Source organism: Meles meles, chromosome 5, assembly GCF_922984935.1.
Source record: "Meles meles chromosome 5, mMelMel3.1 paternal haplotype, whole genome shotgun sequence".
Lineage (NCBI taxonomy): Eukaryota > Metazoa > Chordata > Mammalia > Carnivora > Mustelidae > Meles > Meles meles.
The window spans coordinates 66769691-66794016 of record NC_060070.1 but is presented as its reverse complement, the minus strand read 5'-3'; the positions used below and the strand labels follow the sequence as shown (position 1 = coordinate 66794016).

The 24326-nt window shown below is 41.4% G+C and overlaps 1 protein-coding gene across 12 annotated transcripts in view; it reads right to left on the bottom strand.

The window, feature by feature from the left end:
- MAP7 (microtubule associated protein 7) overlaps positions 1-24326 on the bottom strand; it is a 167813-nt gene that overhangs the window by 41865 nt on the left and 101622 nt on the right. For all 12 annotated transcript variants that reach the window (XM_046004608.1, XM_046004606.1, XM_046004610.1 and 9 more), the window contains 2 exons: positions 18875-18973; positions 11277-11354 (listed from right to left, as the gene is read on the bottom strand). In XM_046004608.1, the coding sequence (XP_045860564.1) occupies positions 11277-11354; positions 18875-18973 (177 nt within the window). The remainder of the gene's footprint in view (positions 1-11276; positions 11355-18874; positions 18974-24326) is intronic.

Sequence of the window (24326 nt, the reverse complement as noted above, 5' to 3'; positions counted from 1 at the left end):
GTATCCCTGGGGATAAAAATACATTATATGTTTATAAAAAAAAAAAAAAAAGAAAATTACTCCAAAAAAAAAAAAAGTTGATTTACAGTGATCGACTTCTGTCAAAGCTTAAACGTACAAAATATTTAAAGGCAAAATGAAGGTCTTCCTTTAACCCCAAACCCTCTTCTATTCCACCTTTACCTTTTGTATAAATGTAAAAAATAAAAAAATCCATATATACTGTAGCATAGTATACCTTCTGCTCTGTGTCTTGCTTTTTTCACCGAAAATATATTTTAGAGATCTTTGCATAGCAACACATAAAACATGACTCCAACAACCTTTTTAATGGCTATATAATATTCCACCATCTACATACCTTATTTTATATAAGCAGATACTTATTGATAGATTATCTAATTTTCCAGTATTTTACCAATTCAGACCTGGGGTGACATTGTACTATCACCACCTCTGTAGACACATGAACATATCAATGTAGAAGTAGAATTGCTGAATCAAAGAGAATATACACTTCAAATTTTGAGAGCTAGTGTCATACTATCCTCTGTGGAGGTCACACCAATTTACACTCCCACTGAGAGTGGATGAGGATCCCAGGCAGAAAAAAGAAAAGGATTTGCACCCTGAAACCTGAGACAGGCAGTATGATATAAGTATGATAAATCTATTCCTTAACTCTTAGCTTTCTAACTACATAGTCTTTGACTTTTATGCCCACGTCAGATTCTTTGGGGACATTTCTGAATGTAATATTTTCTTTTCCTGTAAGATATCCCAGAAGCCAAAAGACAAAATTAAAAAAAAAAAGTTTATGGAATTTTAAGAAAATATTTTTTCAAAGGTAAATTTGTAAAATTAGAGTTCATCAGTTCACAGATTAATATTCCTTAAATAATGTTTTTCATCAGGCTACCTTCTTGCTCATGAATATTTGTGATTATTTTCTCATTAAACTGAAGCTCCACAATTTCCCTAAACTTGGCCTTAATATGCTTCTGTGGCCTATTCTGCATTGCTCTCCAAAATGGCCTCTTAATTCTAATTAGACCCATTTCCTTGCTGCCCCTCCCAAACAACCCATTATTCTTCCATCTCTTCCTTCCAGTTGTTGCCCTGTCTTATATTTCAGAATCATATTGGGGTGTCTGTGTGGAGGGGGAGAGTATTAGTTAAAATGCAAATTCCTGGGCTCTAACCCTCATACTCAGATTTACCAATTCTAGGACAGGGCCTGGGAATCTGAATTTTGAACAAACCTCCCAGGTGATTCTGGGTGGTCCCAAGTGGTCTACTTATGGGATTTGGAGCCACACTGCCTTCAAGGTCTTCAGGAACTTTGACTCCTCTGGGTGTGGGGGGGGGGGCAATGCTGCTCTTATGACATCTACCACAAACTTCAGCATTTCTTCTCTTTTAATTTCTAGGTAGCAAAGGTTTTCATTGCTCTCCCTCCTTCCCCCCACTCACCACAGTGATTCTCAAAACTAGAACCTACGAAGGGTCTTCATAATTACTTCCTGATTCACTGGGAACTACTTTCTGATTCATTCACCTATAACTGTGTGGTCTTGGGCAAGTTACTTAACCTCCCAATGCCCCACTTTGTCAGGGTAAATCATGGATAAATATAGGACCTTCCTCACAGAATCACTGTAAGGAGTAAAAGAATAATTACGGTTAACATAGTTTTAGAATAGTTCTTGGAATTTTTTAGTTATGACCTAGAATAGTTCTAAAGTTCTCTTTAGAATAGTTATATATTTAGAATATAATATGCTTATTAAACACTCAGGAAATATTAGCTATTATTGCCAAATTGTCATCACCACCATCATTGTGATTTCAATTCAGAAAATTAAATGTAGTTCTTAAGGTTGTGCTATAAATCACAACAGGGTTAGATGTTTTAATAATAATAATAATAATAATTTTACCGCAAATAATCTTTTTAAAGGAATAATATTTCTTTAGCCATCAAACTCTAATTGAGTTCTACTTCAATTTTCTTCGAGGAAGTGGAGATCTTATTGCAGTGCCCTTAAACACTTCTACAGAGAACAGGCAAACAATGGTGAAACAGCAAACAAGGCTTCTCATATGACTGCAGAGTGTGCTGGTGACTGCCAAGTTTATTACCACGTGCAGATCCTGGATCATGGGCTCTTTTCAATTGCAGGACAATACACAAAATATTTCAATTATTTAATAACTGCAAGTTAGTTTATTCTAAGAGGTTTAGTTATTTAAAATATTCCCTATGGATAATAGGTAATGTCAAAGTCTTATATTTTCTCATTCAGAAATAAGAGTTCTGAACACAAGAAAATAATCAACGAACTGCTATGACTGAACTGTGTCCCTCCCCCTTTAGCCCCTAAATTCAAATGTTGAAGGCGTAATGTTCAATGTGACTGTATTGGGAGACAGGGCCTTTTGGAGGTAATCATGTTTAAATGAGGTCATAAGGGGCCCTAATGAGGTCTAAATGAGGTCATAAGTGGGGCCCTAATCCAATAGGTTTGGTGTTCTTATAAAAAGAGACACCACAGAGCTCGCTCTCCCTTTCTTTGTTCTTACAGGAAAGACAAGGTGAGAATAAGGTCCATGTTTGCAAGCCAGAAAACAGGTCTCACCAGAAAGTGAGCTCTGCCAGAACCTTGATCTGGGACTTTACAGCATCCAGAATGATGGGCAAATAAATCTCTGTTGTTTAAAACCCCCAACCTATGGTATTTGTTATGGCAACCCCAGCAGACTAACACAACACTTGGTTCCTACTTAAATCATTAATGATCACTCGTTTCATAGATGCAGCGCTGTAAAAGGATAGCATGTCCAGGAAAGGAATCATAATGAATATTATTGACCTTGACTCTTGTGAAGTTTTAATGTTTCCCTGGACTCTGGGATCATGATATAAAATGAAATGAAAGCCCACGGCAGTCCCTGAAATACTGGGTGTTAATAAATCAGTCCCGTCCCTGAGCTGCTGTTGCCAGGAGGCTACTTCAATGCCACTAACAATATGTCAGTGCCATGCAAAGGGGACACGGCAACAGTCTGAGTGTCACACAAAGCAGAAATCCACTCTCAGCCTGGACTCCACTTAGAAACACACAGTGACTCGTGCACTAGAAGAAATTTAAAATGAAAGGCAAGTATTGTCGCGGATAAAGCACATCTTGGGCTTCACAGCAACGCGGGTCCGCCCTTAGGCCTGCCACTCGCCGTTTCCATGCCACTGAGCAAGGGATTTCTGTGGTCTCGCATCCTCACGTGGCAATGGCGCCATTTTTCTGACAGCGTCTTGGTGGGTTCACAGTGACAAGTGGAGCGCTTTACACAGTGCCATGTACACTGCAGGAGCTCAGTAAATGTAGATAATTATCAGGAGCGAATCTTTATGACAATCAAACCAATTCCTGCCCTATGCCACCGAGAGGATGCTGCTAATGGGAAGAACAAAGATAGGAAGCGTACCCGTGGGCTGGGTGACTCCCCGTGCCAGTCACAATCAGCAATCTAGTGCCCAGCCTGGTCCTTCTGAACAGGCTTCCATCTGTGTGAGCACATGTGTCACTACTATGTGACGGAAAGAAAAAAAAGTGGCATTCAGAGAGCAGAGCAATGTTATCACTTCACCTCTGAAACGTGCAGATGGGCTGTGTCCGTTTAACGTGAAGACACGGAACGATATGAATTGGTTCCTGGTAATGTTGGGCCCGAGCATTGCCAGGAATATCTTGAAGAATCGGAAAATGACCAGTGCTAAACTTCTGAGTTCAGGATTTGGTTCTGCTAGTAATTTTGGGTGACCTTGGGATAATGAGCCAACCTAGTTGACCTCTAAATTAGAGTGTGTGTACAAAGTGATCTCTCAGATCTTTTCCAATCAACGTCCAGAACTCAAATTTTGTTTTTACTCTGGAGGAGGTGTGTGGAATTATAATTAGGTCTCCTTTTGTTTTGATTTTGACTGTTAACATTTTCATCGTTATGCTTTGCCTCAACAATTATTGAGATTACCTGCATTTCCAGTTTAAAAGTAGATCTGATGGATGAGCTAAAGAGTGAAAGGATTGTGTGACTTCCAAGCCAAGTGACTTGTATTAGGCCTTAGTGTTAATTCCAAGCTTTCTAAACTCTTCTTCCACTCCCATCTCGTTGGACTGATATACCAGAGGTCTGCCTAGTAGCAACTGTGACCTTGCAGGACGTTCACATTGTTTCCTGCTCCCAAGGGGTCTCCCCACTCTGCCTGCTTCCCAGCACATAGCAGTGGGCCTGAGGGGATCGAGGGGCTGGGGTAGCAGTTTATACCTTGGAAGACCAAGAGCCTTCCCCATACACAGGTTGAAGGACTTCTGATATAAGAAAGCAATACTATCCAGGACTCCTGTCTCCAGAGCCAGAAAGGAGGGTTCAGCCTCTGCTAAAGTATACAGAGTTTTGCTAAAGCATACAAATTGATGATGGTTCTTGGAATTTTTTAGTTATGACCTCAACCCCAACCCACTTTCACTTCTTAAGCATTGCTATCCTCCTCACCTGGCTACTTTACTGAGCCCTGCCTTGCCCTGCCCTGCTGGACCAGGAAACACAAATATCCCTCTCCCCTTGTCTCCCCCAGCTCGGAAACATTAGGCTTCTTCAGTCCAGGCATCGGAGTCTGTATCTGTGGCATCATGTGGCCGGCCATCCTCATCTTCTCACCATCACCGCCATGGTGAGATGTCTTCAGTTCTCCCTTTGCGCTCATGCCAAGTGATCTGCAGGCATTATCTTCACAGCCACTCAATGAGGCAGACGCTGCTATTAAACTCACTTTATCGTGAGCAGCCTGGGACCTGGAGAAGTGGTGTAACCTGCCTGATGCCTCAGAGTAAATCAGTGGTGGATCTGGAATTCAAACTCTGGACTGTCTGCTTCTGGAAGCAAACACTGAGCCATTATGTTGAAGGACACGCTTTGCAATGCCTCCCAGGGACTAACCTGCTGCTCTAGATTGGGACAAGCTGGTCATCCGATGTAAAGACCCTGATCTCCTAATGTCACTCTTAGCTTTTATCCTCTTCTGTTTACAAGACCCCTTACTTTTCAGATTTTAAGATCTTTTCATCTTCAGCCTCAAAGGCAAAGTCTGTTTCAGAGGAAGAAGTAATGGCTGCTTATTAGTCAGAATGATTCATTCATTTATGGTAAAGCTTCAGCCTCTGAGTTACCAAATCCAACCTGCAACAAGCATTTATTCTTGCCAGTCCCGAGCTTGACTCATGATACAGCCGCTGTGGTATGTGTGTGCTCATGTCCGTATCCCTCCCACTGCGGTGCAGTCAGAGCCCTTAGCTGTTCACGGCCTGCCTGACGGACTGGAGGGCTTTTGTACTTTATGTTCATTAAGTGACAACTTCAGGAGACCAGATGCCAAGACTAACCACAGATAGGTCAAACTTCTACCCAGTAGCAATTTGGTTCAGAAAGACTGCTTTCCCAAAGCTCACCCTCTTTTGTCTATAGTCTGGTCAAAAACCAAGAAAAGGGCTAATCGAATAATGTGAAATGTGACATCAGAGGCAGCTTCACTAATGACTTTAATCGGTATGCATTATTGGTGGTTTACTAGTTAGTCCTAATCCCCCATCAATATTTTTGAGATGAATGCTCAAGCCAGGCTGAAATGATCATTTATCTCTTGGCCACACTTGGATTAACAATGCTGTCCCTGTGTTGACAACACACTGTTATTAAGGAGATTTTAAGAAGAAAAAAAAAAAAAGGCAAAGTAAAAAAGCTATGATTGGAAGGGCAAAGAAGTCTGGTAAAAATTATCCACAGAAAGAAACTCAAATAAAAGTTGACAGACGTTTGTTCGAAGTTCAAAATCTTTTTTATATTATGTAGGTGATTTCTAACACAGTATGAGAGATCTCTTGTACAAGTTTGAACTTAGCTATAAAACCCCTATGAAGGATAGATTTTATAAACAAATTTTTCTTTGTGAGATATGCAAATCAATCATACAATTCTGATAATCTTTCATGATGTCACCGAACCCCAGAAAGCCCCAGTTGGCAATGTGACTCCATTCATGCCAAAACTTTAAGCTTAATCTGTATCATTTTAAGAAAAGGGGTTGAACCGTGTATCTCCTTGGGTGCAGAAAATTTTTCACCTGTGAAAGAGTTCTTAAATATTCTCTTGAATTCGTCAACATATTGTAGGACTGTCAGTTTTATAACATACATGAAAATCCAACAGTTTTAAGGCACAACTAGTGTATAGATGACCTTTGTAGGCTTGTCCCTCTGAGACAATGTTTAAGAATAAGAATCCAAGACCTGTTTGACTGACCTATTACAACGGCAGGTATTATCGGATAATTTGGTAATGTCTTAGCAAATCTGCAGTACACCTGCCGCATTCGTCTGTGCCGATGTTAATATGCATAGACTTACTACTCATTTACCATTCAACGACAATGGTTAGACATCGACTATGGGCCAGGCACTATTAATGGGTACTGGGCTCCAGAAATGACAAAATGACACAAGTACTTTCTCTCGTGGAGCTTATACCCCAGTGGGGGCAGACAGATAATAAACAAGTGAGTAAGAATACACACATGCTTGGATGTTGAGAGTAATATCAAAGACATATTAAAGACATGCTTAAATATCCTCGGGCAGAAAGAAAATCCATCTACTTATCACAATGTAAAAATAAAACACATGTCCTTCTATAAAATAAATTACATTAACAATTATGGCAGGCCCACACAATAAAAAGGACAACCATGGTGTTAATTTGCTGCTAAATGTGATAATGCAATGCATAATGTTGTTTGGCCCATCATTATTATTAATATTTCATGAAAGACTGCAGAGTAAGGAAAGTCTGCAAATATTTACTACATGTCTGTTGAATAATTAGTACCATGCCATGTACTGGGATACAAAGAACTAGCAAATTATAGTCAATCACACCCTTTAAAAGTTTAACATACACACAACCAGGAGGTTATACAAATCCAACAAGGAAAAGTTCTTGAGCACAAACAACAACATTAGAATGCGAGCTAAAATATGAGGTTATGCAAAACTGACCGCAGAGCGAGAAAATGATCAATTTCTGAAAGGGGGGAAAGGCCATGAAGAGTAGAAAGGGCTTCAAAAATAGGGAGTGGCCCTAACTGCAACACAGCTGGAGAGATGCAGTACATCTGTGAGATGGTTCTGGATTTATGAAGGCCTGGATGAGTCTGATAGCACAGGCAGCAGATCTGAAGGCAGGGACCCGACATTTATCTTGAAGATAGCGTCAGCTATTCTTATGACTAAGTGGATTGAGGGACAGAGAGAATGTGGCAACTTCCACCCACCTACTAGGCTCCAGACGCTGAAGCTCCAGCTCGAGGACTAGGCTGAGTCCAACTCACCACTGGTAACTTCAGGTGGCTCAACAGGCCAGAGTGGAGACTAGTGAGGGCTCAGGGAAGAGAAAAAAATGTTTTATAATGCAAAAGATCCAGCAGCTAAGACTAGTGGTCAGGAAGATGCGAGTGCCTCCAGCAATAGGACAATTACCAAGCACAGCTGAAAGACATTATTGCTTGGGGCCAGAAAAATACTGGTACAATTGATCCGGCCACAAAAATCACCCAGAGGAATTCGTTTTGGAATGAGAGTTGATGAGCCAGTTGTACAGAAGCTGACTTTTAGATAATGGGGAAGCATCAACCGCCTTAGGAGCAAATGAATGTGTAGAACCCATGTCATCAAGAAAGGAGAGTCGGAACCCATGAGCACAAATGAATTTTTTTTCTCTTATGGAAAAAAACAAAATTAAAGCTTGTAAGAGAGTTGGTGAAAAAAAGATACAGAGGTCAAGAGAAGGGAGTTTGAAGGAATGGCCTGAAGAGACTCAGAGAGAAGGGAGTGGTTGGGGGGATTCCTTCACGGAGAAAGCTTTTAAGACCGAAAAATACAGCTTTCAGAGTATTTATGCTCAACCAAATGGACAGAACAGCCCCAAACATGAAGAATTATGCCTGGTTTTATGTGATAAATTGAAGGATAATGTAGAAAGACTAAGCCACATGACCCAATCCCACCATAAAAGCATTAAAGCATGAGTCGGAGATTTAACCCACAGAAAGTTATGACTAGGTCCTCTCTGTTTACAGAATAGTACAAACATGACATGCCACCCAAAACAAAAGGACCTTTATTCTCCCTCTCCACTTTGCTTTTTTGAAACTGTGGATTAAAACAAAAAATTTTAATAATTTCAACATCAGTCGCAACCTACATCCAACACTAGTAATCAATCTCAATGGCCAATCATTTAAAACTTTGCTTTGCTGGAATTTATGGAGTGTACTCCAATTTTTTTTCCCCTTAAACTTGAAAAGTGTTACAGTTTGAAAGCCTGGTAACAGTTGGTATTACCAACTGGTAACAGTTGGTAATACCAACTGTTTTTGTTTTTAAAAAGCACAGTCCAGAGATCTGATATTGACATTCCCTTACCCCTTCTTTTTAAAAATAATCCACTGTCATTATAGTTTTTGCAAAGCACAGTTTAAGGATAGTTGCTCAGGCATGCCCTTCGATTTTTAGTAGTAAAGATTTTTTTAGAAATCAACTTTAGAGACTGCAAGGCACAATTATTTAAATTTAAGTTAGGTGCTAGGTTTTAGATAACACTTTTACAAAAATATATGTATGTGTGCTGACATGTATGTTTATTCATGTATTTATGAAGATTGAAGAGAGCCTCTCAAGACTTAATTGCTGCTATGACCGATTACATGGAAAAAATCAGGCAAAAAGACATTACTTTAAAATTTAAAAAGAAAATGCAGTTAATGCAAATAAAAAAATAAAAATTAGGACTGATATATTTCATGAAAACTATGATTTTTAACAACAAAAAGAGATCAGAATTAAGGAAGCCATGACATTTAACATGGCAGGGAAAAGAAGAAAAACTATGTCTATTATATGTTGGCTCACTAAAACAGTCCACGTGTAATAACAGGATAATACAATCACCTGAAAACTACTTCGACCCATGTAATATAATCCGTGAAGCATGATGGGTTCCTTTAGCAAATGCCTTTTCCCACATATCCCTATGTCACTGTTCTATGATCTCTGTCTCTTCCACCCTCCTGGACAGCACTTCCACATCCTCTCGTGGGAAACTCTGGTGGCATGTGACACCCACAGGCTGGTTGGTTGCTTCTGTGGGTTCTCACCAACCCGTGTGCACACCCTTTCAATACCACCTCCTATTACAATTGCTGTGGGTTTATCTCCCTCCCCACATACCCTGCAGCTAGCCTTTGAAGGGTGGGTCTCAATCTCTATCTTTTGAACACAATACCCAGCAAACGTGGTTTTTGAGTGTATAAATTAGTAAGTCGTGTGCTGCCCTGTGGATATGAATTAAAATGTGGGGTTTCCTCTTAAGACAAACATCGAGCCACTCAACACAGAGAACTAGGCAACTTGCAGGAGACTGTGTAGGCTCCAAGCTATAGGTCTTGTAACTTCATAGCATAAGAAGTGAAATCATTTTGTTTGACCAGCATGTTAATTAATACATTCCACAAAACTAAAAAGAAAGGAAAAGAAAAAAACCAAACAGTGCTTGGCTTTGAAAGACAAACCCAAACAGAAAGGTCTGAGTTACTGTGCAAAAGCTGACTCACAATGGGATTTAAATCATAAAGGGGTAGTCTCCTGATCCTCTGGAGCTACTTCTACTCTAGCAGGTAGACCCAGCTGGATAAGACAGAGAGGAGAAGAAAACAGCAAATCCTTGGACCCATCCAAAGACAGTGCAAATACCAGGCATCCCAGAGCAGGTGGGCAGTTGCTTCTTTGTGCTTATCTGGAGTCTCTTTCTGCTTAGGTTGCTCTGCCTTTCCTCTGTTCTGATCTACTTGTCAAACCAACCTGAATCAGGAAGCAGTGGGCATACTTCCCAGGAGCAAGAGACCCAGGCTGCAGAGTATGTCGGGGAAAGCATCAGCCTGAGGGCCACAGATAGCCCTCCGCCAGGAACCCACCCACCTGCAGCAAGCCTGTCAGCGACAGGGAACTTCAAGCCTGTGCAGAAAGCTAGGCACACAAAAGCAGCAGAGCTCAATCCCTTCCACCAAGTTGTTGAAATTTGTGTCAAAAAGACTTTGGCAGCAAAAGAACTGACCTGGCATGCCATTATGGCAAAGGAGAGAACAAGGCCTTGGAAGAATTAAGTAAATGTCAGCAGACTTCTGAAAACCAGCGTCCCGTCAATTTCACAGATTTGGGTTTGTGGATTAGAACAATAGAAAAAATGGGGTACAGATGCTGGGTTCTCCCATGGAAACATGAATTCTTATAGAATGCAGTGGAACTCTAGAAAAGTTAGGGGTCATCCACTGGGAACATGCTAATAACCTTGTCGGTCCTAGTTTTAAATGACAGAGACATTCTGTAACACTGAGACAAGCTAACCGGACATTTCATCTTTCCAAGGCACTTAAGGAGAGCATCCTGTTTTAGCAGTTTGGCATAAATGGACATCAAAGTAAAGGAGGAGTTAGCATGAGCATCCTTGCTCCGTGTTCTAGAGGACACTGGTGCTTTCATCTTGGCTTCCTGGTAAGGTCATCCCTGGGACACAGCTCTCCAGGTGACGGTATGGCCAATACCACAGTTGCTAACCTTTCACAAAGACCTTAGGTAGCAAAGGAAAAATCAGACGGCTCAGCACTAGGTTCTGCACTCTTCTGGCAGCAAGGCTGGCCGCATCCATCTATAAATTCAGCAGCAGGGTTATTTTATTACGGGAAGCAGGACGTGCCCCAGCAGTGTACACTCTCATGACTCTTCGCATCAAAGAGAGCCAAGAGAACCATAAGCTTACTGTTCTTGTGTGTGTGTGTGTGTTTTAAAGCTGTAAAATGTAAGCTAAGCCATCGAGCCTGTCGTACATACATTCTCTCCTGCACCGCATTAAACTGTGATTACAATAAAAGAAGGGAAAAGGACCCTAATTCTGGGCTTTCCTGTTACTTAGAATTTGGTCCCTTGTTTCTATCACTTACTAAATTCTGTTTCATATCCATCGGTACGACTCACAAAGGCACGACAGCGAGCATAGTCAATTAGAGTGATGTCCATGTGCTCAATGGTTAAGTGGCCATTAGTCTTGAGGTGAAAGGTAACATCCCAACGACAGTGTCCCTGAAGGAGGGGATGAGGGCTGGGGATGGATACCTAGCTGCTTCTCGCGCTCCTCGCGGCGCTCCCTGGCCAGCCGCTGCCGGTCATCGACCCGTAGCACGAGAGGAGGGTCTGCAAAGGAGATAAAACACATAAGCAGAAAAGTGGATTTTCTCATAACAATATACTTTGATAAATACCTTTTTAGCTAGTAAATTCGATGAATGAAATATTACTATGTCTTACAACAACTGGTATATAGGACTATAGTTTTGGTGATATGCCTTACTATTACGATTTTTTTCTGAGAATTTTCAAGCATTTTTCTCCTATTTAAAAACATTATGTGAGAGTAGACCCTAAGACTTCTCATCACAAGGAAAAAACCATATCTTTTTTTCTTTCCCATATGAGGGTTGGGAGATGAGGGATGTTAACCTGACTGTGGGGATCATTTCACAGCACAGCTAAGTCAAGTCACTATGCTGCACGCCTTAAACTTACAGCCTGCTCTGTCAGTTCTAGCTCAACAAAAATGGGAAACAAGTTCTAGAAAAAAAAAAGACACACAGCCTGCCTACCCCCCTCCAAAACCCATGATGTAAAAACATAACTGTAGTCTTTTGACTGTTTCTATCCAGCAACAACTATGATGCTCTGAACTTCTTTCATTTTTATGCTTTAAAAAGTCTGTTCCTCAACAGCAAACAGAATCCTAAGTGAAGTTCTACTGAATAGGGGTTCACCAGCTGGATGCAAAAAGCCCAGCTTTGGAGTCACATAGGCAAGAGTCCACTTTCTGTCCTGTCTCTCACTTGCTAGGTAAATTTGGATGAGTTACTCATCAACTCTCTTAGTCTCAAGTTAATTAGGGCATGGGTTTCATGGATTCTTTTTTCTTAAGATTTTATGTATTTATTTTAGACAGAGAGAGATGGAGTGAGAGAGAGCAAGCACAAGCAAGGGGACCGGCAAGCAGAGGGAGAGAGAGAATCAGTTTTCTCACTGAGCAGGGAGCCCAATGTGGGACTCGAACCCAGCACCCTGGGATCACGATCTGAGCCCAAGGCAGATGCTTAACTAATGGAGGCACCCAGGCGCTCCCTGGGTTTTGATTTATTATCTACAAAACAAGAATAAATAGAACCAATCTCACATCACTGTAAGAACTAAACAAAATGCTTGAAACGGTGTTAGTTATGTGCCTCACACATAAGCCTCCGTTCACTCATTCATTCACTGACCACAGGGTGAACATCAACTGTGCACCAGGCATTGTTCTAGGTGCTGAAAAGAAAGCAATCAAGGAAAAAAAAAAATCTCTGCCCTTGTGGGGACTGCATTCTATTCAGGGAGAATTTTACAAACAGGATAAATAAGAGATACGGAATGAAAAAAAGGGGCTGGGGCGTCTGGGTGGCTCAGCTGGTTAAGCGTCTGGCTTTGGCTCAGATCATGATCTCGGGGTCCTGGCATGGAGCCCCATGTGGCTGCTCTGCACTCAGCAGGGAGCCTGCTTCTGCCCCCCCCTCCTTGCATGCGTTCTCTAATAAATAGAAAAAATCTTTTTAAAAAATGAAAAAGGGGAAAATATACTGAACGTTAGTTTGAGATAAATGCTATGGGCACAACAAAGCAATAAAGGGGATTGTGACATGGCAGGAAGGGATTGCTTAACATTTTAGAAAACGGTCAAGGGAGGCCTCACTGATGTAACTTTTACGTGTAAAACCCTGATGGAAAGGACACATGGATATGCAGATATTCCAGGAGATGGGAAGCAAGCACAAAGGCCCTGGGATTAAGAGCACATAATGTGGGGCACCTGGGTGGCTCAGTGGGTTAAAGCCTCTGCCTTCGGCTCGGGTCATGATCCCAGGGTCCTGGGATCGAGCCCCGCATCGGGCTCTCTGCTCCGCAGGGAGCCTGCTTCCTCCTCTCTCTCTGCCTGCCTCTCTGCCTACTTGTGATCTCTGTCTGTCAAATAAATAAATAAAATCTTAAAAAAAAAAAAAAAGAGCACATAATGTGCTCAAGAAATGGGTAGATCTACGAGCCTGGAGTGGAGTGAGATTGTAAGTGATGGGGCCAGACCTGCAAGGGCCAGGGCACGGGGCTGGCTGGTCACAGGGAGGACTCTGGATGGCACTGCTGCGAGGCACGGCTGCGGGTTTCCCGGCAGAGCGCTATACTAATGCGCTCACTCTGCTGCTAATAAACAAGCGAAATGATGATGTGATGATAATTACCTCAAAATCAGGTTTATTTTCTCTTCTCTTAAACTGACATATTTTTAAGATCGCATGTTAAAAATAGAAAGCTAGTGGGACAATATTTTAGACAGCATGGTGGTGGTTCATCAACAAATTGAAAGTCCCTCCATCCCCAAGGCCTCTTGAATGCCACAGGATTTGTACATGGAGGGGGAACAGAAACCGTAGAAAAGGCCCATCAGGAGCCTGCAAAAACCTGGCAGTGAGAATCACGTGCAAGACTAAGTGATAGTATTTTATGCTCTTTCTTTCTTTCTTTTTTTTTAAGATTTTATTTATTTGACAGACAGAGCTCACAAGTAGGCAAAGAGGCAGGCAGAGAGAGGGGGGAGGGAAGCAGGCTCTCCATGGAGCAGAGAGCCCAATGTGAGGCTCGATCCCAGGACCCTGAGATCATGACCTGAGTTGAAGGCAGAGGCTTAACTCACTGAGTCACCCAGGCGCCCCTCTTATATTTTCTTTTAAGGTACAAATTTTAGAAACTGGTCAAAGGACCCCTCACTAACTCACATTTATTGGGATACTTACTTTTCAGAGCTACTGATTATTTATGAGATTTCAAATATTGTTTGTGTAAGAAAATATGGCTCTTGGCCCCAAAGGCTTTACTTCTGGAATCTGAAAATGGGCACGTGGCCTCCCGCTCAGGCACCTGGTTACGGGCCATACACGGGGGTGTTTTACTGTCACTTGTTTCTCATGAAAAGAAATGACAGCATGGCAAATGGCATTTTCAAGAAAGAACTATCTGAGAACAAGTCAAAAGGCAGTTAGAAGAGACCTTCAATGATTACTTACGACTTAAGTAATATGCCTTAAACAATGAGGTTTACCAGTTCATAAACACTTATTTAACTATATAAAACCCCCAAATCAACTTTATTAAAAAAGACTTTATATAAAAAAGACATAAGCACTTTACAGAAAGTCTACAAAATAGTTTAGGAGTGCCTGGGTGGCTCAGTCAGTTAAACGTCTGCTCTTGATTTCGGCTCAGGTCACGATCTCCAGGTGGTGAGATCGATCCCTGCATTTGGCTCTATGCATGGCATGGAGCCTGCTTGACATTCTCTCTTTCCCTCTGCCTCTAGCCCTCTCCCCACTCCCACGCTTTCTCTCTCACTCAATTAACAAATATCTTAAAAAATAGTTTAATTCCTTTGAATTACATTCACAATTTCTGTCACAGACTATCAAGAAGGGTGTGACATTTCTAGCTTACTTTTAAGTACTTGGCAAATTTCGGGCAAAATTTTGAAAAAAATTTTTGAAGGGAAGATTTTAATAACAACATATGGGGCACACACCTCCTCACCTGTCCTCTTCTACCCAAACCAACCCTGAAAGCCCCAAATCAATAACAATATCAATAACCCAATTACATACTATAATGGTTGCTGTTTGAATACACAGTTGGAAAACAGCACTACATGAGGTGATTTCCATAATATCATTTCATATGAAGATTATGCTCATCACATGTAACAAACTCCATCCTGAATGACCATATAATAGATAAGAAACAAGGATGCATAGACTGCTGCACAAACATATCAATCAATCGCTAAAAGTAAGGCCAATGCTTACAAGTATAATGACTCCCGCTGACCTTGTTTTGAGCGCTGGAACGATAATCACTATTCATTTGGAATCAGATTTTGAGGAAGTAAAGAATTAGGGCATGGTGATTATGATATCCTAGATGATTTTGGTTGGTTTAGGAACCTGGCATTAGAAAATGCTGAATTGTAGAGGGAAAAAGGCATTCACGTCATTTTTTGTTTTCTTGTTTTTTCAAAGATTTTATTTATTCATTTTAGGTTAGAGGGAGAGGGAATCTCAAGCAGACGCTGTACTGAGCACCCTGAGCCCAACGTTGGGGCTCCATCTCAGGAGCCTGAGCTCATGACCCTGAGATGGTGACCTAAGCTGAAACCAAGAGTCAGACACTCAACTGACTGAACCACCCAGGCGCCCCAAGGCGTTCAGTTTAAATTCTGTTTCCATCCTTCTGATTACATCCAGTCACTTGGGTGCCAGAATGTCAATAAAACTCCTGGTGGATTAAAGATGGGGGTGGGGAGGAACAGAGCCTTGTTGGTTTTGTTCACCGTGTATTCCCAATGTTTAGGACCACATCTGGCAGAAAGGAGAATATTTAGAAGCATCTGTTGAACGAATGAGCAAACAACCTTCGCTAACTTTCAGAGCCTTCAAACTCCCCCCAACATACACCAATGGGGCAAACAAACAGCAATCTCATATTTGATAACAGACTTAAAAAAAAAAAATAAGTGCTAAACAGTCACAGTTTTAATAACCAAAAACAGATAAAAATCATCTTTAAAGCAAGGTTTCCAAAAAGAAAAACAATTGAATAGTTCCAAGTAAAGAGTGAATTTTCTAGGATTCTTTGTCTCCCTCTCATCTCCAACCCTCACATCCCTTTTCCCTGGAACAAAATCAAGGCGCAGGAAGTAAATGAACATCCTGAACATTTCACATCATTTCTTGACAGATCTAACACTGTCAGAAGGAAAAGTTTTCAGAGCAACAGAACGTTGCTGTGAGTTCACATGCAGCTGCTCTCTGCATTCAACCTCTGGCGGGGACGACTTGAAGCGGGGGGCTGGCCACCCAAACTGGGGCACTTTTGTTAAGAGTGACAGGAAGTGCTCCTGATATCCTGTCTTCAATGACATGCATGAGCCTAGATCACAAAGGGGAAACTCAGGGGCTCTCGAAGAAAGAAAATCAACTGACACGGACAAGGTTTTCTCAAGAGCCCACCAGGCTTTGACTTCGATCCAAACAACTAGAATTGACACAATAAATAACTTCATTGGGGCTTTTGCATTTTACAAAGCACTTTCACAAATGTTATCATTTTGTTCTTCACAGCTGCTTTACAAGCTGGCCAAGCACTTACTCCTTCAAGGACGAGTTCTCATGCCTGTTTTCCAAAGGAGAAAGCTGAGGGAAATGTCTGTGACCGAGGAAGGTGGCATGGTAAAGTGTCACAGCTGGTTCCTAAAACCAGATCTCTTGCTCAACCCCATGCCCTTCTGCACACCAGGGCACCCAGGGAGGCATGACAGCGGCAAGATGGAGCAGTCAGAGAAGGCCTGGAAGATTCCAAGGCCTGCATTCCTCTGTGATGGAAATGACTTATAAATGCTAGTAAAATTTTTCGTGGCTCTTTTAAAGACTTGTTGGTGGAGGGTGATAAAGGGTTAGGGATTAAAAGAGATTTTTTTCTAATGAACTTAAGTTTCTGCTTTTTTTAGGTATGTACCATTCATGAAGAGAATACCAATGTTCTCATCTAATTAGGTTACAATCTGAATCATCTGGAGGCAGCTGATGGCATCCTCAAGAGCCCTCACCAACTCTGTAGATATGGACAGATCCATGACTTTATAAATGGTCTCTTTCTGTCTGGGTCCAAGTATTCACAGCTGAGAGCACTTGTCTTTCCCAGATAACATGAGACATACTATGCCCATACTTATAAACCACAAGGGCCTCCTATGCCTGTTTCGAAGATAAAATATTAACAACTTGAATGTTATTAACATCAAAGAGATGTTCTAGAGTCTTTCAATAATTTTAAGTATCAGAAGGTAAAAGATGGGAAAACATTTAACTAAAATTTACTGGGTTAAAAGAGACCCCAAGAAATCATTTGATCAGACTGCCCATTTTGGGTTGAGGACAAAATTTAAAATATTCCAAAATTTAGTATATACTTTACTTTTCACCACCCCTCCCCCCAAGTTCCAGAGAATGAAAATTAATAGACTGCTCTAGTCAGACATTCCCATGACTTGTATCTCATAAAAGTAACAGGTTTTACTCAAGCCTAGCCATCCAACATGAAATCTCTTCTATCATCCTTTGGAGATACTAAGGAAAACAACATGGTGGTTTTAAAAGCAAGACCTTCATATGTATATCAACTTGTCTCTATACACTTATATAAGAAAGAAGACACATGATGCTCAAAAGACACAATATGAATGACTGCCAGAGAGGTGAGGGGTGAAGGGTAACGGGCAGAATGGGTGAGGGGAGTGCAAAGTACAGACGTCCAGTTATGGAATGAATAAGTCACAAGGATAAAAGGTATAGCACAGGGAATACAGTCAAAACAAGGGGAAAACAGTGTATAGCATTTAGCGAATGTTCAGTTCTCATGGTAAGACAAATGAGATTTCCATGCTAAAGGATCCTCACTTGAGTATAAGGAACCTAAGTACCCTAGAATAAGGCCTGGGAGCACAGGGGCCCTACTTTGCTCCTCCAGTCCCTGTCATGGTCCCAGGCACAGGACAATTACTCATGAAGTAGTAGATGGCAGCTGAAAGCTAGGTGGGTACATGAACAGATGGAAAGGCAAACTAAGAGGGGAGTCTCAGCCTGCTAATTACAATTCCATTGAAACTACACATCATCTTCCACTAATGGCTGGTCATACAGTCTGGCAATAGTACTTGTTAGTTGTCTTTTTAAGCAAGAAGCCAGATTTATCTGCTGTGTAATGATCTTTCCCACATGGAAACCCCACCGACCCACCCCCGCCAAACTAGGAATAATGGGGGAATGTTTTGTTTGAGGCTAGAAAGAGTGATTTCCATCTTTATTCTCACTGATTCACTGTTCTTGAGTGACTTCGGTCTCAGATGCTGCATAAAGTAGGCTTCCAAGGCCCTCATGAGGGCGTCACTTTGCCTTTGCTTCTCTTTGCTTGTTTACCATCATACTGGACAGTGGGCTCTGTCAAGGGCCACACAATGGCTGTTGGACGCCTGGAAGCAACTGCATTGTCTTCAACTGTTTATGTTTATAGGCTGTTTGCTTCTTTGTATCACTGAGTGGAACAGACCATGAATCACAGGCTATTAAATGAAATTACCATGTAGGTGTACAATCATTGCAGACAATAGAGAACAAAAACATAATTCTGTACCAGCTTCGCTATGTATGAAGATTTCCTTAAATGGCTTCTGAAAAATGTCACAAGAAAAGATATGCAATAATGCGGGGCACACAGGTACAAAAAGTTGTGGCACATGCACCATTACAAAAAAGAATAGGAAAATGATTACCTCTTATACATTGCTTGACAGTAAACAATGCACCCATTTGCATCATCTTGCTGATTGTCAAAATGATTCTGAGAAGTAAGGAGGGCATGTGTTTGAATCTCCATTTTAGAAAGAGAAAATCAAGGCTGTAAGAGGTTCTCGGACTTAAATTCATACAAGCCAGTAGGAGTTGTGTTTTGGTAGCAGGACAGAAACTAAGCTCTCCTAAATTCCAGATGTCTTAAGGCTTTAGGGATAACTTTTTTTCTACAGCAAATGACATGAATCGTACCTGATTTACTTCCTGAGTAATTGCTATTCTGTCCCGAAACAGCAGAGGGACGGCTGGAGGCAGCAGTTTTCTTTTCTTGCACTTTGTAGCTTTCAGACGCTATACGAATGAGATAAAAGAGAAAAGACCATATTCAGTTTCTTAAAATTGATTCAGAAACATTCACCTATTCATTGTTCCCTGTGAACCTTTGTATCAGGTACGAGGCTAGATTTAGGAGATAAAAAGATGAGGCTGTTACAACTCTTGCTGGCTCAGTGGGAAGGACACACCCCAAACTCAAGGGCTGTGGCTCGACCGATCCTCCAGCAGTAGCGTGTTCAAGGGTGGTCCCAGTTTATACACAAAGCAAGCACGTGGAAGCATGACTGGTATCCAAAGTCTCTGATCTTAGCTCTTAGAAAGCTCATGCATTAAGGACCCAACATTCCAAGAACATAACCAAGTGGGTCACTAGAAAGGAGCCAGGACATAAAATTTACTAGGATTTTGAAACAGCTACTGGCAAAAGTTCCATCACACAGATTATTAAAGAGACTATGGGAAATGTATTCTAGGAAAGGAATGAAGGGCAGACATACCCAGTAATTCTCTGGTTATGTCAAGTGCAGGATCCCATACTTTAAACATATTACTTTCTTGACCCATATGTATTTTTAAAAAAGATTTTATTTATTTTTCAGAGAGGGAGAGCACAAGCAGGGGGAGCTGGAGGCAGAGGGAGAAGCAGGCTCCCCACGGAGCAAGGAGCCTGATGCAGAACTTGATCATAGGACCGAGGGGTCATGATCTGAGCTGAAGGTGGATACTTAACCCACGGAGCCACCCAGGCACCCCTTTACCCATATTACTTCAGTGTATTTCAAAGGATATTTAAAAGATGTCTGCTACTGTCTCAGATACAAATCATGTCAAAAACCAAGCCCAGAGTTTCTGCCTCCTACTCTCTGCCTTATAACCTGCTCTGCCGTCTTCCTCACCAGCTGAGAATTCTGCCCTTCCAGCTGATCATGCCCCAAACCCCGGACTCGTCCTTGATCCTCATGATCGATCTGTTAGTAAGTCTCTCCCCTCTGCCTTATAAAACATTTGACCACCTCTCCGGCTGCCTCTCTCATCATCTCCTCCCTGTGTGACTACAGTATACTCTTACCCAGTCTACCTGCTCTTCCCACTGACCACCTTTAGTCTGTTTTCATCGTAGTAGCCAGGGTGATCCCCTTAAAATACAAGTGGCGTCACTCCTCTGCTCAGAACTCTCCAACAGCTCCCATCCTGCTTGGAGTAAAACCTAACGTCTCCATCATGGCCCACAAAGTGCCCTTTCCTTCTGGATGACTCTGTTCTAGTCATCCTGACTTAGTCCATCCCAGAACTTTGCAAGGACTTGAAACATTCTTATCTCTGACACCCACATGGATTTCATGTCCTCTGGGACTCTGCTCAAATAAGACAGATAAGAAAATCCTCTTGAATTGTTTAAAATGGCAACCCTACCACTCAGCACTTCACACTCCTTCCCCTGCTTTGTTTGGAGCCCTTGCCCCTGACCTATTACACATTATCTCTTCATTAGGCTAAGGAAATTGGACATTATCTAGACAATAGGAATTACTTGCTCCATGTTTTTGAACCAGAAAAGATGGGATGATAATTATGCTTTAAGAAGAGTAAATTTAAAAACTGTTCCTAAGACGTACTGAGAAGAAATTACTAAAAAAAATTCCCTAAATTTACCTCTAGAGAGCAATACACCAAATTTTTGTGGTATTAGCATGGAAAATGATAGATAATGGGGTGCCTGGGTGGCTCAGGCAGTTAAGTGTCTGATTCTTGGTCTCTCAGGTCATGATCTCAGGGTCTTGAGCTCGAAGCCCTTCAGTGGGCTCTGTGCTCATCAGGGAGTCTACTCAAGATTCTCTCTCTCTCTCTCTCCCTCCCCCCCAACCCTGTGTACATTCACACACACTTTCAAATAAATAAACCAGTGGATATTAACCATTATATTATTTTATTATATTATTAATTATTTATTATTAACTATATATTATAATTAATATATATTAAATAATATAGATAAAATCATAGACTAAATAGTAAAAGTATCTTACACAATTCTTTTAATATTTCTTACTTTGGATTTGTTTGCTTTAAATAATAGCTTCAAACACAGACATTGATCGGTTTAAGTTTTATCTATTGGGCTTTTTTGGCTTTATTTTCAAGGAAAGTTCTGTAAACATACAGTAAAAAATGAGCAGATAGCAAATAAAAGGCCTCATTCAGTGGCTTCTGATAGGACCTTGTCACTTGAAATTTTACCAGGCAAGCTACCACTGGAAAAGGGCTACATGGTGTGTGTATGTGCTTACACTGGAGGATGGTGGCTGGGAGCGAAACTGAAAGGAGTATGAGTGGAACCAGGATAGGGTCTGATTCTTTTTTTTTTTTTTTTAAAGATTTTATTTATTTATTTGACAGAGAGAAATCACAAGAGAGGCAGGCAGAGAGAAAGGGAAGCAGGCTCTCCACTGAGCGGAGAGCCCGATGCGGGACTCGATCCCAGGACATAGGGTCTGATTCTGATACTGATCTAGAAGGGAAATTAGCAAGTATGCTCAGTTCTTTAATGCTGTCATGTAACCTCTCATCCCACCTACCAAAAAGGAGTTGCCAGTTGTCACCACGTGGCAGGTGAAACCCAGGCTAACTGCTCTTGCTCTAGGCTCACAACCTTAGAGAGATTCCTAAAGATACAAAAAAGTTGATGAAACTCAAAACTCAGAAAGTTTCTTACTCACTGTGTACAGAACAGCCTTTCATGGGGCTCCTGGGTGGAGCAGTTGGTTAAGCGCAGTTAAGTACCTGACTCTTGGTTTCCGCTCAGGTCGTGATCTCATGGTCATGAGATCAAGCCCTGTGTTGGATTCTGCATGGAGTCTGCTTGAGATTCTCTTTTCCTTTCTATCTGCCCCTCCTGCTCATGCTTGTGCTCATGCTCTCTCTAAAATACATACATTGTGGGGTGCCTGGGTGGCTCAGTGGGTTAAGCCTCTGCCTTCAGCTCAGGTCATGATCTCAGGGTCCTGGGATCAAGCCCTGCATTGAGCTGTCTGCTCAGCGGGGAGCCTGCTTCCCAGCTCTCTGCCTGCCTCTCTGCCTACTTGTGATCTCTGTCTGTCAAATACGTAAAATCTTTAAAAATAAATAAAATAAGTACATCTTTAAAAAAAAGAAACTTTCTCCTTATTCTGCAAGTCAATCTTATTAAAATTACTCATAAAGAAGTTAATTATTAAGAAACATAACAAAAAGAAGCAGAATATATCACATATTTGGAGTACTAGGATTATAATTTTCTTTTTGTTATATAGCTACCTCCGGCACACAGTAAGTAAAGCCTTAATTAGGAAGCTATTTATGGATCTGCTATATATTATTTTTACTTAACTGAAAACGAATTAGAACCATTTGTCTGGAACATATTTCAAATGTATTCCTTTCTTTCTTGCCTATATTTGACATAATTTAATCTTTCTCTGGTGACTGCATATCCGCAGGGCCCCCAGGTCCTGACAACAAACATCAATCCTAACTGGATATTATGTAACCGTCCACCATGAAGGAGATTAAAAGACTGTAACACATGTTGTCCCAGTGACTTTTCCCAAATAATCCCTGATAAAAGCTTTTTCTGGGGGGTGGGGGGTGGGGAGTTATAATTGTTTTATAGTCTTGAAATTCAAATGTAAAAAATATACTTGAATTAAACTGGAGGTCTGGTTACTTGAATGCCAGTTTATCTACTCCTGACTTCCGCTGGAGCTGCTCCAGCGGAACATCTACTCGCCTGACCTCCTACCATCCAGATCTCAGGAATTTATTACTATCCCAGAAGACCTTCTGGGTCCTACTCACAACAAGATACATTGAAAATCTTAGAATTTTTAGGGGCGCCTGGGTGGCTCAGTTGGTTAAGCGACTGCCTTTGGCTCAGGTCATGATCCCGGAGTCCAGGGATCATGTCCTGCATTGGGCTCCCAGCTCCACGGGGAGTCTGCTTCTCCCTCTGGCCTTCTCCTGTCTTATGCTCTCTCAATCTCCCTTTCTAATAAATAAATATCTTTAAAAAATTTTTTTAAATTTTTAATGCTCATGTAAAAATGACAGTTTTTGCAGTTTAACTTAATAAAGCAAAAATAATTTTACAAATGGTCAGTCTGTTCATTATATATTATTACAACTCTAACAATTATAAATTACAAATAATTGCTAATGTCTACCCTTTAGGCTAGACATTCATCTGAAGTTTTCAGGTTATCTTTCTACTTTTCCATCAGTCCACTTTTCTTTCTGCCTCTGTAAGAATCTTTACTTCTCCAACAACCTCTCTGGTTAACACTCTATTGTGATAAAGCAGAAGATGTAACCTCAAACAGATCTGGGCTCAGGTGACCTTCAGAAAGTTTCTCAATCTCTCTGAGTAGGTGTGTGTGAGGGGATATGGCCTCCCTCATAGGGCTGCTGGGAAGATGGGAGGATTAACGGAGAAGATGCATGGGAAGAATCTGCCATAGAGCTTAGTGCACAACAGGTATTTAACACAATCCTTTTCTCTCTCTCTTCCTATAAGGTCCTGGGCCTCCCTCAACCACGGTACTTGCCACACTTGGCACAGTGTAGCAGTGTGTTTGGAAGTTTCAAGGAGGTGGTGTGTGCTCTGGAGTCAGCTGAGCTGGCTGTGCCCTTAACCGGGTATCAATTCTCAGCACATCACTTAACCTCTCAGCCTTAATTTTCCCATCTGTAAAGAGGGACAACACTTAGTGCCAGGGTTGTGAAAATTAATGAGAGCACTGGGCCTACCACAAGGCTCAATAACTGATAGAAAGCATTTTTTTTGGCTCTCTCCTTATTCCGTACACAAATGTGGGAAACTGGATTTCCATTTCCCCAGGGCTTTGCTCATGCAGCACTAATAGGGGAAGTAACCTATGTCAACTTGGTGACAGGGTCCTGGGGAGCAAAGTCTGGCTCAGCTGCTGGTTTCAGAGGTTTCCAACTCAGCTACAATCACACCTTCTGGGGACCCTCAGGGTAGTAGGCAGGGCTCATTGGTATGGTTTTTAGGGTACAACCTGGCTTTGGAAGAGGTAATCCTCAGTGTTTCTGGGACTTAGACGACAGCTTCAAGAGACAAAATGCCCTTCAAGTTACCACTGCATTAAGTAAATACGAGCTTTAAAAAAAAAACAAAAACCCAAAACCCAAACGCTCCATTATAATAATGAGAAATAAAATCATTTTCTTATTTTTTTTTAAACAAAGTACAGGGAATTTCACTACTTGAGAACATGATGAAAGTAATTTACTTAAGATTTCCAACATTTAAAAAACTGGAAATCCTAGGTAACTCGCAGACAGGATTGAATATACCTGCCCCCCCCCACCA